General features: G+C 40.7%; 1 protein-coding gene across 1 annotated transcript in view; it reads left to right on the forward strand.

Moving 5' to 3' along the window:
- The window catches only part of frmd4ba (FERM domain containing 4Ba), a 152,095-nt gene that overhangs the window by 103,988 nt on the left and 33,241 nt on the right, over positions 1-14,866 (forward strand). The window contains exons 12-15 of the mRNA XM_034167457.1: positions 4,322-4,398; positions 8,107-8,245; positions 12,134-12,275; positions 12,377-12,510. Of these exons, the coding sequence (XP_034023348.1) occupies positions 4,322-4,398; positions 8,107-8,245; positions 12,134-12,275; positions 12,377-12,510 (492 nt within the window). The remainder of the gene's footprint in view (positions 1-4,321; positions 4,399-8,106; positions 8,246-12,133; positions 12,276-12,376; positions 12,511-14,866) is intronic.

Consider the following 14,866-nt stretch of genomic DNA (forward strand, 5'->3'; position numbering starts at 1 on the left):
AGAAACATTGTTCTTAAACTGTTGGACTATTTTTTTTTTTCATGCAGTTGTTCACAAAGTGGTGATCCTCACCCCATCTTTGCGTGTGAATGGCTGAGACTTTGGCGATGCTCCTTTTTACCCAGTCACGAGTGTCCTCAGTTCCCAAACACTTATTGAGTGTTGTTAGAACGAAAGGTGATGTAACACAGTGGTAAACATAACAGTGTCCCAGCTTTTTTGAAACATATTGCAGGCATCCATTTCAAAATGAGCAAATATTTGCACTAAAACAATAAAGTTTTTCAGTTTGAACATTAAATATTTTGTCTTTGTGGTGTATTCAATTGAATATAGGTTGAAGATGATTTGCAAATCATTGTATTCTGTTTTTATTTACATTTTAAACAATGTCCCAACTTCATTGGAATTGGGGTTGCATGACATATGCCAGTGCAGCATGCTGAAAGACAACCCCACACCATGACGTCCCCACCTCCAAACTTCACTGTTGGTATGGTGTTTCTGGGTTGTATTAGAGCATCCAAGGAGTTCAGGTTTGGTCTCATCTTACACGTGTGTGTGTTTTGCTGTGCAATTAACAGAACATTCACATTTGTTCATTGTTTAGTCAACAGACAGCCATCGTGTGGCTATAAATAGTTTGGGTTTGCTTGCTCTGCCTCAGTGATGACCAACCCATAAATTAGTAGAGTTGTATCCTTGGCAAGACCCTGTGTGACTTCAGCTGGATGAATGAAAGCCGAACATTTCTTCATAGTTACCGAACAAAGCTGACAGTTTGACCTTGGTTTGCGTGTCGTATCCATATCATAATTCTCTAGGGTACAGATCTATGTGTGTTATTTGTTAGGTCTGTTGTGTGGGCCGCTGAAGAGGAGGTACTGCTGGCCCACCACCACTAGAGGGCGCCCTGCCTGGAGTGCGGGCTCCAGGCACCGGAGGGCGCTGCCGCCTTACAGGAACAGCCAGGATGACAGCTGTCACCCATCACTGGAGACAGCTGATTCCAATCAACCGGGAGGTATATCAGCAGGACGGCATCTCCACCTCATTTACCGAGATATCGCCTAATCAAAGAGGTAACAATCTCTGCCCAAACATATAAATAACCATTGTTGTATTCCTTGTTGAGCATTTGTAGGACAGCTGACTACTGAACAACAGTTGGATAAGTACTCACCTTCCTACACTCCTGTATTGTTGTTAACGAGAGGTGGAGGTGGACTCTCCACCCTCCGTGTTGCTGGGTGCAGCCGCATCCACACCTGACTGTTTTTGTTCCTTGCCAGCAGTACCGGATCCGACGAGCGGAGGCAGTGGCCACCTGGGGATTCGGGACTTGGCGGCTCCAGTATTCCCGGGGTTCGGTGGCAGAGGAAATCGGGTTGGTTCCGGTTCGACTTGGACAGACGTCTCCTATCGTCGAGCCTGCCCACACGACACCGTTGTTATTGGACTCAGTCTCAATATTGTAATCGGCTGTGTTGTTGTGCCTGTTTTCACATCAGTAAAAACAGTGTTATTTGACTCCTCCATTGCCGGTTCATTTGCGCCCCCTGTTGTGGGTCCGTGTTCCTACACTTTCACAACAAGGTCGTCTGTCTAGCAACAAACTCAAAAACTACACATGGATAGGTGGTCATTTTTTTCATGCAACATATAAAATTAGATTAAGATGTATAATAAGAACTTTTGAAGCAAAATGTGTGTTTTGAAATGCATTGTCAATCTCATTGCTCATAATTAAGGCTTCAGGACAGCTCACGCTAACATTTGCTTATTATGCTAATGAGGTTTCATTAACATCAGTAATGTTATCCCATTACGCTAATGAGTTTTGTGCTAACATGAATATGTATGTATTTATTATAACGTGTATATTGTATCTATGTATGTATTTTTAAGCACATTATAAATCCTGTTGCTCCCTCTGCTCATGCTAACTGTTGGTTCACTGTCAGGACCTCGACATTGTACCTAACAGCAAGCTAATGTCGAGCCAAGTTTACAACATATTACGTAAAGACTAACTCAGTTAAATATATATTTTAGAAAGATCTTCCAACATGTTCCTCAATATTTTCCCCAATTAACGCTCTCAGAAAAACGAATGATTTAACAAATCACGGCCAACTCTATTGGCTGTATCATAATAAAGTACATGTTATTTATTCATTCATATTTCATAAATACTGTGACTAAAGATACTGATTAAAAGTTAGCTGTTGCTGTTTGGGATATATTATATGGCCTTCTTATGAATTTAACAAATTTACTAAAATATATATTCTAAGCATTTTCATTTTGTGGACTTTAAGCTAGAGGGGTTTATCCACAGGGATTGTGTATTAAATGAAAGCGTTTCCCTGACCCTTGTTTTGCGGAGCAGACTGCGTCCCCAGCAGGACTCGCCACCCCCATATGTTGGATTCATATACGTACATATGAATTCTCCATACAGTTATTATTGAAGCTTTTTAATGTCGTCTTCCAACTTTGAGGGTTCACAATCAGTGGCTGGGATGAGTGATACATGGATAAGTGGAAGAGTGCATGAATTTTGCTCCTCCAGACTTTACTGCATTGATTAATTCCCATGAACGCTACATTATTAATGATTAGACCTTCGCACCAGACTTTTCACATTTGTCTGAGTGTTGTTTGTAGTATTAAAAAAGTTACACAGTAGACCTGTTCAAAATGTCAAATTTACAAAACCTTTTGGGCCACATGTTGTTCTTGTTCCACTAATAAAATAAAAGATCTGTGCCAAATTTTATTGTAGTTGGGCATTGTTTAGGGGTCTCCCACAAAGCAACAATTTTCCCTAAACAAGAGTAAATCCAGTCATGTTCTCCTCTGCGTGACCAGTCAACCACCACCTTTTGTGATTAGAAGCCATCACATGTACCTGTAAAAGAAAAATAATGGCATCAGAGTCGTCTCCTGTTAGGGTGACGTTGCCTTGCAAGTGGAGGGAGAGGAAAATGTGTCACTCTGGGGACCTCTAAATCTTATCTGATTGAGTTCAAATTTGGTCTGCACCTATAAAACCCCAAGTGGAACAAAAAGAACATGTGGTGCGAAGTCTCTCACAACTTTTATTTTTTCATGATATAACATGAAGAGCTCTATTACACAGGTAGACGTGAATAATTTTGTCATCTATGTTCCTTTGAGGATTTGTTGCGTAACTGTGAATGACAGAAAACATACTTAAGCTGAAATAAAATAATTGCACAAGGTAAGCTCGGCTGTGCAGAACCCGTTCATCTGGTCTGCTGGAACAGGAAGGGGATGGTGTCAAAGAGAAGGAGAGAGAGAGACAAAATGAGAGAGAGAGAAAAAACTACAAAGCCTTGTAGGCAGTGTGAGTCATGTCACTCAGAGGAGGGGGGGTTAGAGGGGCGAGGCCAGCTCAGTTGAAACGCTTTCAACACCTATCTGAGAGCAGACAGGAGAGAGTATTGTTGAAAGAAGCTGTACTCCTGTGGAAAAGCCAGAGGATTTCATACAAACCAAGCCAATTCATCTGGACCTTAAAAAACACAGAAATATACCTTTCACAGTAAGACCTTCACCTTGTCCACCTAACATTTAACTGTCAGATGGTTGTTTTGTTTGTTTGTGTTGTTTTTTTCGTATTAGGATGTTTCTGTCAGTTCTGTCCTCGTGGGCTATTTCAGCTGGTTTCTGTCTGCTAAATACAGGCACTCTCTCTCTCTCTCTCTCTCTCTCTCTCTCTCTCTAAGGTACAATGTTATAAGATGATTTCATGTCTCCTGGGCCATTATCAGGTGAAAGGGTTCTGCTTTTTCTCTTCCATGTTCCCAGCTGCCCCTGCTCCTGTGCAGCTTTTTAAAAAGCTTTTCTGAGAAAATGCAGGGAAGAGAACAATGTTCACATTCAAGTGTCTCCAGATGTGTTAGGCACGTATCACAGAGCAGATGTAACATTCTGAAAAGTGTGAGTCCTCCTGCTCTGTTTTCAGTATTCTTCCTTCTCAGCATAATGAAAAGAGGAGCTGGCGCTGTTAGTGCAGCAGCAGCATGCATGAACTCATACCTGAGAGGCTGTTCCACTGGGGCCCTCTCACAGCTTCAGGCATTATATTTATGCTAATACTGTAAGTTTAACAGACCAAAAACAGCTGGCTGCTGTGAGCAGAGTCAACTCAGTGTAGCGCCTTTGCAAGGATTGATCTTTGTTTATGAGACACTTAAAAGAAATTCATGTGTGTGGGTACAAACGTGTAAAATCTACATCAGTCGTTTGGCTGTCCCCTCCCTTCACTTTCTTAATCTCTTTATCTCTGCAGTTGTTTCAGTGGAAGCAGTTGGAGAATTTGTATTTTCGTGAGAAGAAATTTGCAGTAGAAGTGAACGACCCACACAGGTCAGAGGAGCCAAATCACTTTTTCTGTCTTAATGACTTTTAATATGTGTGCTTGCTGTTTTCGAAGTGTTCCAGTTTTATCTGTGGCTGTATGTTTTACTTCACTGACATGAGCATGACTTTGATACATGCATTTGCACGACCTGTGTCGTGTGACTTGCACGACCTGTGTGCAGGAGAGTCAACTCGTCTTTAACGTGTGTAGACTGAACGTGAGAGAGGCGCCAGCAAGAGAATTTCGAAATGTTCAAAAAATCTTTCACGCATAGATGGCATGCAACGTGGCGCAATCTAATTGCCAACACGACGTGCAGCTCGTCAAGTCAAGTAAAGAAGACGTGAACAGAGCGCAGAGTGCAGTTCATCTGAACGATTATAACGAGATGTTAAATCTATCATAATATCTCACATAAGAGCACCTTTATCCTTAAGGCCCCCTGACATGAGCATGACTTTGACTCACGCACTTGCACGCCCATCGTTGTGACGATCCCACCCGCTGTGTTCCCAGCTGGATGCCGTCCTTTGTTCCACTGCCTGCCACATGCTCTGCGCTGGATGCTTTTTTATATAAAATAATTATTTTGTGGTGGATTGATCATTTTCTCTGCAAATTGGCAGCTGAAAATGTCTCTAATTGCTTCCTGAATCACAGAGGACCGCTCTAACCTGAGCTACGCGCGCGCCTAACGAGCTGCAGAAAACATTTTGAGTCATCTAAAAAGGTAATTATTTGTAATGTTTACATTGTCATGGTAAAACAGTTGTGTGTTTTTCCTTCTTGTGTGCAGCTGTTAAAGTATATTTATGACAGATTTAACATCGAGTTATAATCGTTCAGACTAGCTGTGCTCTGATGCGATCCGCTGATGTCACCACTCGCTCTGTTCACTTCTTCTTTACTCGACTTGACGAGCTGCATGTCGTGTTGGCGATTAGATCGTGCCATGTAGCACAACATTTATGCGTGAAGGATTTTTTTGAACATTTCAAAATTGTCTTTGCGCAATTTTACACGCCAGCACCCCTTCATGTTCAGTCTGCACCAGTTAAAGGTGAGTTTAAGATAAAGCAAAATAAAACGGTGAATCAACGAAACACCAGATCGAAGCACTGCTTCGATTGATTCAAAGTTCAAAGCAAAACCACGCTGCAGAAAAGTTGATTACAGACCCACTGCAGGGTCTGTAATCAGTGTAGAGAAATGATCATTTTCCTGACAAACACGCCCCAAAACAATGGCCACGCTGAAGGACCGATAAGGGAATCATTAAGCAAAAAGGTTATTGATGTCGGTGGACCGAATCATTTCTTCACGATACCCGAAAGGAACCGGTTCTCGATACCCATCCCTAGTCATGTTGCCTGTGAAAAACAATGTCACGGAGACATGCAAGCTGACATGCAGGTTGAAATGGCTGCAGCAGCCCTACGTGAAATCTACGTGAAATGTCACAGATCACATCTATCAGATCTGACACTTTCTGATCACGTCATGTACAAAGCCGCAATTAACAGCTGAACTGTGCATTAAGCCTAATGTACACACAGATTCAGATCCAAATTTCCACTCTCTCAAAGTAAAATAAAAACTTTACTTTCATTGAAAGCTCCATTGAAAGGAACACAAAACAAAAGAATGACAAAATAAACTTGCTACTCAGCCAGTTGAAAAGATTTCAAAATAATAAGTACACAACATCAAAGAAGCCCCCCCACATGCATAGTGAGCGCACAACCGCACAACCGATAGCCAAGGGGTTAAAGGTCCACTAGTCCTCAACACAGATGGACAGCCAGAGAACATTTTCAAGTTCCACTAGTCCTCACGTACAGATGGCTGGCCAGAGAATGTCCAGGTCCACTAGCCCTCAGGTTCTGATTGCGTGCGCGCATAATGTCCATCAGCTCAAATTCTGTCACGATTGTGGCACGTTAGAGAGCCCATTATCTCCTGAAAATAGCGTCTTCTGAGTTTTTTCCAATATGAGACATACATCTGCATGTCCAGGAAGTCTTTAAAAACATTTTGGTAAAGACAGTTCACATCCATCATGATCACAGCAGCAGTAAACCAGCGTCCTGCGTCACCAGAATTAGGTTCCAAAATCCAACAGACTTTGAAAATGTTAAGAGTTTTGGGGTGAAGTGTGTTGTCTCCTCGGTAAACCTGAGCCATCACTTTCAAAGAAAAGTTCCAAAGCTTCATTATCAGACATTACTGCATTAGTTTTGCTCTGTCTGTCAACCACCAGATGTTTCTGCTCTTTCTAATAAGTATGTCATTCGCCGATAATTGCCGAGTAAGACATTTTTCGTAAATGCACCTGTTAACTTGCTCGGGTAGAAGAATAAACAACATCGGAGACCACTAATTATGAGCACATCTGCACAGAGAGACTTACAGTCATGAATACTTTGATGTCGTGTTGCTAACTGGGACATTAAAAAACGTACAACATGTCCTTTAAAGTGTATTAATACTGTAACGGGCTTAGTAAATTGATTAATAACAGACTGTAATAATTTGTCCAGAGGCAAAAATCACCTAATCTCTGGTGGATAGGGGATCTGATGGAATGAGCGGACAATCACTGAATACAGGTGCGCGGCACTTCCAGATGGGAACAGAAGACAAACAGATAAAGTACAGATAAAACTAACATCTACTGGATGTCCACTGGCAAGTGAATGAACAAGTACAGGACACTAAAGTAAACAAATGTCCAGCCACTGGGGAAGGTCTTTGTCTGATGTCTTTTCAAAAGTTTTGAGCATGCACAAAACTTTCCGACAGACGCATCGGACATCAGCTGACAAGTAGTGCATTTACTGAATGAGAAAAGGATTTAAACAAGACAAAAATGGACATGAGCAGAAATCACAATTTCTTATCTGTAACTCATTCGTTTCCTCAGTCCGTCACAGTGTGACTAACAGCCCCCTGACACTTGCGCGACTTTGATCCTTGCACTTGCACATACTCTGCCATGCACAAGAGTAAACTCATCTCAGACTTGTTGTAAACGGTGTAAACTGTGCATGGCTTCATGCACATGCGCAAAGAAAATTTTGAAATGTTCAAAATGTCCATCACGCGTTAGTGACATGAACTTCAAGTGAACATTGTGAAAACAAGTCAAAAACACTTCGTGTGAGTGCGAGTGATTGCGTCAGCGCACTGCATCAGAGCGCAGCTCATCCGAACGATAACGAGATGTTAAATTTATCATAAACGTACTTTTACAGCTGCTCACAAAAAGGAAAGAACATGCAACTGTTTTACCAAGCCATGACAATGTAGACATGACAAATAATTACCTTTTTAGACGGCTCCAAATGCTTTCTCCACCTCGTTCAGTGTGCATGATAAAAGCTCCAGCTGGAACAGCCCTGTGTGATTCCGGAAGCAATTAGAGGTGTTTTCAACAGCCAGCTCGAAGAGAAAATGATTAATCTGCTACGAAATAATTATTTTATATAAGCAGTGTCCAGCGCATAACGCACGGCAGCCAGTGGAACAAAGCACAGCGTCCAGCTGGGAACACAGCAGCTGGGATCGTTATGACAATGTGCGCGCAAGTGCACGGATCAAAGTCGTGCAAGTGTCAGGGCACCTTTACATGTTACTTAGTGTATTCTGTGTGCTTTTTAGAGATTTGTTTCTTGGATTTGCATTTTGAATGTGTTTCTAATGGTCACTGACAGAAGAACAGTAACCAGGCAAACGTTTGGACAGACTGGCCTGGTTATTCACACATGGTACGCCAGCCACTCTCTGATTAAAACCATCTGGGCGATGGCCATCAGCCAGCACCAGTTCTACTTGGACATGAAGCAGAGCAAAGTGAGTGTTTACATTCTCTCCTTGTCGTAGTTCATACCTCCATAGACCTGATCAGAAACCATCAAAATGTTTAATGCCAAAACATTGTGCGTTCAGTTTCAGTGTGTGAGCGACTGGGAGAACATGTCTATACCAAACTGTCTTGGTTTATTCAAGTACACATGTGTGAATGTGGCTCTTGATCGCATGATGAGAACTGCTTAACACTTTGACGGCATAGACAGACTGAAATTCTTTAGAATAAAAGTCATTTGTAGTGTAGGCAGTCTCATTTGTTCACCTGAACAAATGAGACTGCCTGATGAAGGAAGGTTTCACCTTCATACATGCACTTAAATATTCACTGTACTAAGTACAATCCAGCTCACATTGTAGTTGCACTTTTCCATCTGTTTCTATGCAGCTGAAACAGTTTTTTGATTAATATGTGAAACTGTAATAAAATTAATAATGACAATGAGGCAGTTTTTGTGATTGGTCAGCCTTTTTATTTTCTTGGAAGTGCATTCTGTAGCAGAGCAGTGAGTGTTTCTTACCTTTCAAACCCCTTATCAGTTCTGCTGCCCATAAAATAAACCTGACTTTTGAAACATAGGGAACTTTAGAGTAAACAGTAGAGATGTAGATTATGTTGCAGCTTTATCTTTAGTTTATACCTGAGGCCATCAAAATATGGCCATCGGGTATTGCGAAGGCTTTGTGCCTGTTCTTCTGTCCGTCTGGCTGTGCTCAGCATAAGTCAAGTCCTATTACTGCCAGAGACTTGAAATTCACAGGGAACATTCTTGAGACACTTGGACAAGTTCAAAGATGGCTAACCTTCACCTGTTTTAAGAGGTGATTTACAAAACATCTCGCAGACGTCAGTGTGTGGTCAAAGGTAACTTCCATTCTTTTCAAAACCTCATGTATGCGCACACACACACGTCCTCCTGCAGATGCTGTTAAAAAGGTACATGGGTGATTCTTTAACGATGGGCACTATTGGCCTTATAAATGTAATTTCCACCACACCATTGCCTTACAATATAAAGCGCCTTGGGGCAACTGTTTGTTGTGATTTGGTTCTATATACATGTGCTCTGATGTCACTGTTTATCTCCATAGAAACTACCCAAACAATCTTTCATACAAAGTGTTTAAAGGGACATTACAGTGTTGTGGTGGAAATTACGGCAATAGTGTGGGACAACTACATTTTGTTTAAAAAAATCACAACAGTTGTATGACATTGAATACCCCAATTATGTTTTGGTTATTTTACTGATATTTTAAAACATTAGAAAAAACTTTTTTTTACCATCCATTTTTATCATTGAAGATCAAAAGTCTGGGTGTGGGACAAGCACAAAACGGCAATATTTGCATATAATGATGCTGAAAAAAGGTGAAAAAGTCATCATAGACTACTAGAACAAATTTCTTAAAACACTTTCATTGTAAAGATAACTATAAAAGTGTGAAATTTCCCGTTTTCTGTTTTTCATACAATATGATCAAAGGACATAATAAGTGCCCGTAGTCTAAGAATCACTCACATGCTCATACGGCCGACGGTATTTTAGCATTGCGTTATATTTAATAGTTTTCAATAAATGCTAAACTGACCACTCTATCATCAGTGAACCTCAAAAATTTAACATAATAATCATTACATTTGAGTATCCAAATTCATTATTTGGTGCTTTGTGATTTGAATCTGAAGTGCTGTTGTTAGCAAGCTGAGAGAAAGACAGAAAACCACTGCTTCACAGGTCCTGACAATGTCTGAGTGACCCTTTTTAAAAACACTGAAACACGACACTAGCATTTTCAGAGGAGTCCAGTCAGGAGAGCGATTTCTAAATACGCTGTTTTCACATGTGAAAAACATCAGTTCAGATAGAAAATTAAGTGAAACGCTGCATGACACGTCGATGTACTTCATACACACATTGAACAAGTTCAGTATCAAAAGGTCCCTCACTGGTAGCCCCGTGTTGGGAATGGCAGGTACATTACCAGTTGTTGGTGTCTCGCAGAGTCAGATTTTATTACTGGACCTGAACTGAGAGCTGAGAAGTCATTTTTTAAAGGCTGGAAGGAAAGGTGCCAAAAACAATATCATCTGCGTGCCTGGAAACCTCATCAAGTGTTTATTTATTTTGTTTATTTAAATATTGGGCCTATTATATAATGTGTGTGTGTGTGTGTGTGTGTGTGTGTGTGTGTGTGTGTGTGTGTGTGTGTGTGTGTGTGTGTGTGTGTGTGTGTGTGTGTGTGTGTGTGTGTGTGTTTGAGGCTGCAGTCAGTTGGGGTTGTTCAGGTGGTGCCTTGTCCAAGAAAAGAGCCGATGCTGACTGGTTGGACTGTTGTACTGTTGAGTTACTGAGGACTATCTATATTATAATAGCTAATGGCCTCTGTTTGCGTGCATGCAAGTGTATGGCTTCGAACACGCAAAAACCGGGAAGACCTGACATTTGGTATGCTTATGTATTTTGGGTCGAGGATGAATGCTGCGACAAATGAAAGTTGATAGTACAAATACTTTTGGAGAAATTAGTAATTTTAGCTAACCAGTAAACAATGGACATCATGCTGCATTGCACCATTGGAGTTTGGGGTTTGGGGGTTCTAAATGTTGTTATTGTGGTTCATGTTAGTTTAGCAGTGTTGTTCATGTTATTGATTTATTGTGTTTTGGAGTTGAATTGGTTTAGTCAGTGTAGTTAAGTCTCATGTTGCTGTTACCATGAGTGAGTTAAGTTAAATGTTGCCGGTACCATGAGTGAAAACTGTAGTCTATTTGATGTCTTCCGTGACCATCTCTGCTTCTGCCTGTCTAAAATGAGAAACATCTGCTTGCGGCAGACTGCAGAAAAGATAGTGCGTGTGACTTCGCTCACAGAGAAACTATGGAGAGCTGACATTTGCCATTGGTATGCTTATGTATTTTGAGTCAAGGATGAACGCTGCCAAAATGGAATATTGATAGGACTAATATTTTTGGAGAAGCTACGGATATTAACTAACAACACTGAACAATAGATGTTGCTGACTACATTATAGACTCACACGCCATTCCAGCAGGGGTTGTAAATCATCTTTATATAAAAAATGTGAGTGTGGTGAGTGGTTTTATTTAATAAGTTCATTGTAAGTATATAATATAATTGTAAATACGTTAAAAATACATGGATGACACAAGAAAGTGAAAACACTTATTTTTATTGCAGTCCTTTTAAAAAGCAAGTGACAAAATAGAAGTAATACTGTAATAATAATCATGTGTATATGATAACAAGAACTGAAAGAATTTATAAATACATTAAGACAGTAGATTAACATGAAAATATTACATAATTAACAGGAAATAAAAGGGCTGAGTTCCTCTTCTAAAATTTGCTGAGGTCTAAGGTTCTAAGAACATTCTGGACCCACACACCATTCCAGTTAATTATACAAGCTTTGCTTAATTTATTTCCACCCTTGAAACATGCTAGTAATAATAATTTCCTTTATTTGTCATTGTACATACATACAGCAAAATTTTTCCTCAGCATTTAACCCACCCTAATTACAGTTAAACACAATCCAACCGCTAGGAGCAGTGGGCAGCCAGAGTCCAGCACCCAGGGACCAACTCCAGATGTAGCAACTCTGCCTTGGTCAGGGGCAGAGAAAGGAACAGACCCTAAATAAGCATGTTTTTAATTGTGGGAGGAAACCAGAGTACACGGAGGAAACCCACACAGGTACAAGGAGAACATGCAAACTCTACATGGAAAGGGCAGGAAATGCCTCAACCTTCTTGCTGTGAGGCATCATTGCTAACCCACCGTGTCGTGTATCACAGTGAGTTTTCATTACAATACTAACAATTTTTTTTTTTCTACTTCTAAACAGGCAAAGATGACCACAGCTAGGAGTTCAGGAGACATTGCCATGGACCTGACAGAGATCTGTACCCCCCGGATCAGTAAATTGTCCCACATTGACAGCAAAGATGAGTTCATCATGGCCAGCAATGGAAGCCTCATCTCTGCTGGTATGATGGAGAGAATGAACCTGCTCTGTGTGGAGTTGATGAGTGATGTTTTTTTTTTTATATATATAATTTGGTGTTAATCAGATGTGTGGCTGTCGTAGGTTCTGCTGACTCTGAGGTCAGTGATGAACAGAAGAAAGAGAAGATTTCTGAGTTGAAGAAGAAAGAGAAGGCCCTTCAGGACACACTGACTCAGAAACTGGAGGAGCTGAAGAAGCTCTGCATGAGAGAAGCTGTGAGTGTCTTCTGTGTCATTTTAAAGATATACTGAAAGCATAGTATGTCTGCATCTTCTGAGATGTGATGTGTTTCCAAGTGAAAAGAAATTTTGCATCAGTACTGATTTGATTTGATGGTAAGCTCAGAAATATACAGAGATAAGATAAACTGTTTTAAAAAGCGCTGCACATCTGTATCTACAAGCTAGTAATGCTCATGATGTAGCAATCCATTGTAGTTTTAAAATGTAACGCAATGTTAAAATTCCCTCGACTGTGTGAGCATTGTCTTTTTTATAATTTGCAGTTTAATTGGTAGAGCCAGTGCAAAGTGTGTGTGTGTGTGTATATATATATGTGTGTGTGTGTGTGTGTGTGTGTGTGTGTATATATATATGTGTGTGTGTGTGTGTGTGTGTGTGTGTGTGTGTGTGTGTGTATATATATATATAGATATAGATATATATATATATATATATATTATAGATAGATAGATAGATAGATAGATAGATAGATAGATAGATAGATAGATAGATAGATAGATAGATAGATAGATAGATAGATAGATAGATAGATAGATAGATAGATAGATAGATAGATAGATAGATAGATAGATAGATAGATAGATAGATAGATAGATAGACAGACAGACAGACAGACAGACAGACAGACAGACAGACAGACAGACAGACAGACAGACAGACAGACAGACAGACAGACAGACAGACAGACAGACCCTTGCAGAATGTTACAATTTTTATGGTCATATTTCAGAGAATGTAAATATTAACACAAAAACATTTTCGTTCACTCATGGTTAGTGGTTATGTGAAGCCATTTATTGTCAAACAACAGTGATTACTGTTTTAAAATCATAAAGACAACAGAAACGACCCAAATGACCAGATCAAAAGTTTATATACCCTGGTGATTTTGGCCTGATAACATCCACACAAGTTGACACAAATGGGTTTGAATGGTTACAAAAGGTAACCATCCTCACCTGTGATCTGTTTTCTTGTAATCAGTGTGTATATAAAAGGTCAGTGTGTTACGAGGCTCCTGACCATCCCTTGCATCTTTTATCCAGTGCTGCACTGACGCTTGTAGTTTCTGAGTCATAGGGAAAGCAAAAGAATAGTCAGAGAAAAGTTAATTGAACAGTGTAAAACAGGAAAGGGATTTAAAAAGACATCCAAGGGACTGAGAATGCCAATCAGAGGGGAATCCAGAGGAGAATGGCCTCCCTCTTCCTGGCCCTCAAACTGACCTGTCTGGCCCACACTAAATAATCACTCAGAGTCAGATGCTGCGTTAAGGGGCTTTCACAGTGGCATATTCATAGAGCTGCTCATTGCAGCATTGTGTTTCATTTAAATACGCCCAAAATACGCACGTACTCAGCCTGTAACAGTGTTTGTTCATACTTGCAGCTGCATGTGTTCGCGTTTTAATGTGTGCACACAGTCGCGTGTGCCATGCCGCAACAGTTTCAGTGCTATTTTCTGCCTCTGTGGAAGTGCGCTCTGTTCTCTACTGCATGGTGTGGTGCAGCTCAAAAACAGAGTAATTTAACATTATTATTATTATTTTTATTTTTATTTTTTTATGCAGCGAATGCGAGTTTATTTTAAAGTCACAGCTCTTTTCAGCTGTGATCAGACTGATCGATCAGGTCGTTTGATGAGCGCACCGACATGCAGCGAGTGCGCATTTATTTTAAAGTCACAGCTCTGATTAGACACACACACAGAGAGAGAGAGAGAGGGAGGGAGAGCACGCGCGAGAGAGCGCTTTTATTTTATTTTAAGAAGTCTGATAGAGGAGAGAGAGTGCTTTTATTTTAAGGAGACTCGGACTCCTCAAAATAAAACCTCTCTCTCTCTCTCTCTCTCTCTCTCTCTCTGTCACAGAGAGAGAGAGCGCTTTTATGAAACGATGAAGCGACACAGTGAAACAGTCCTCATATATAATGAGTCCAGTATGATAAAGTGAAGCAACAATCTTGCAGTATTTGTAGCTCCAGAAGAACAACAGGGAGATGTGAAGTGGTGTACAGTACTGTGATGAAGCGTGGGCAGGCTCACAATAGTGGACAGTAGCACGGCGCTGCATGTTCTCGCGTGAAGACTCCATGCTGTGCTGTACACCAAAGAAAATTAAACAGGTTTAATTTCTTCCATCCTACGCATGTAGCCCTCAACATACTGCTACGTATTGAGAAAAAACTCCACGTGAAGTGGGCGGAGAGCTGCTCATTACAGCGTAGACGATACGCTGTAATGAGCAGCTCTACGAATACGCCACTGTGACAGCCCCTATAGACATGGCATCCTCATCACAATGGCTGGTAGTGGGGGCAGTCAGCTTGCC

Source organism: Thalassophryne amazonica, chromosome 3 (assembly GCF_902500255.1).
Source record: "Thalassophryne amazonica chromosome 3, fThaAma1.1, whole genome shotgun sequence".
Classification (NCBI taxonomy): Eukaryota; Metazoa; Chordata; class Actinopteri; order Batrachoidiformes; family Batrachoididae; genus Thalassophryne; species Thalassophryne amazonica.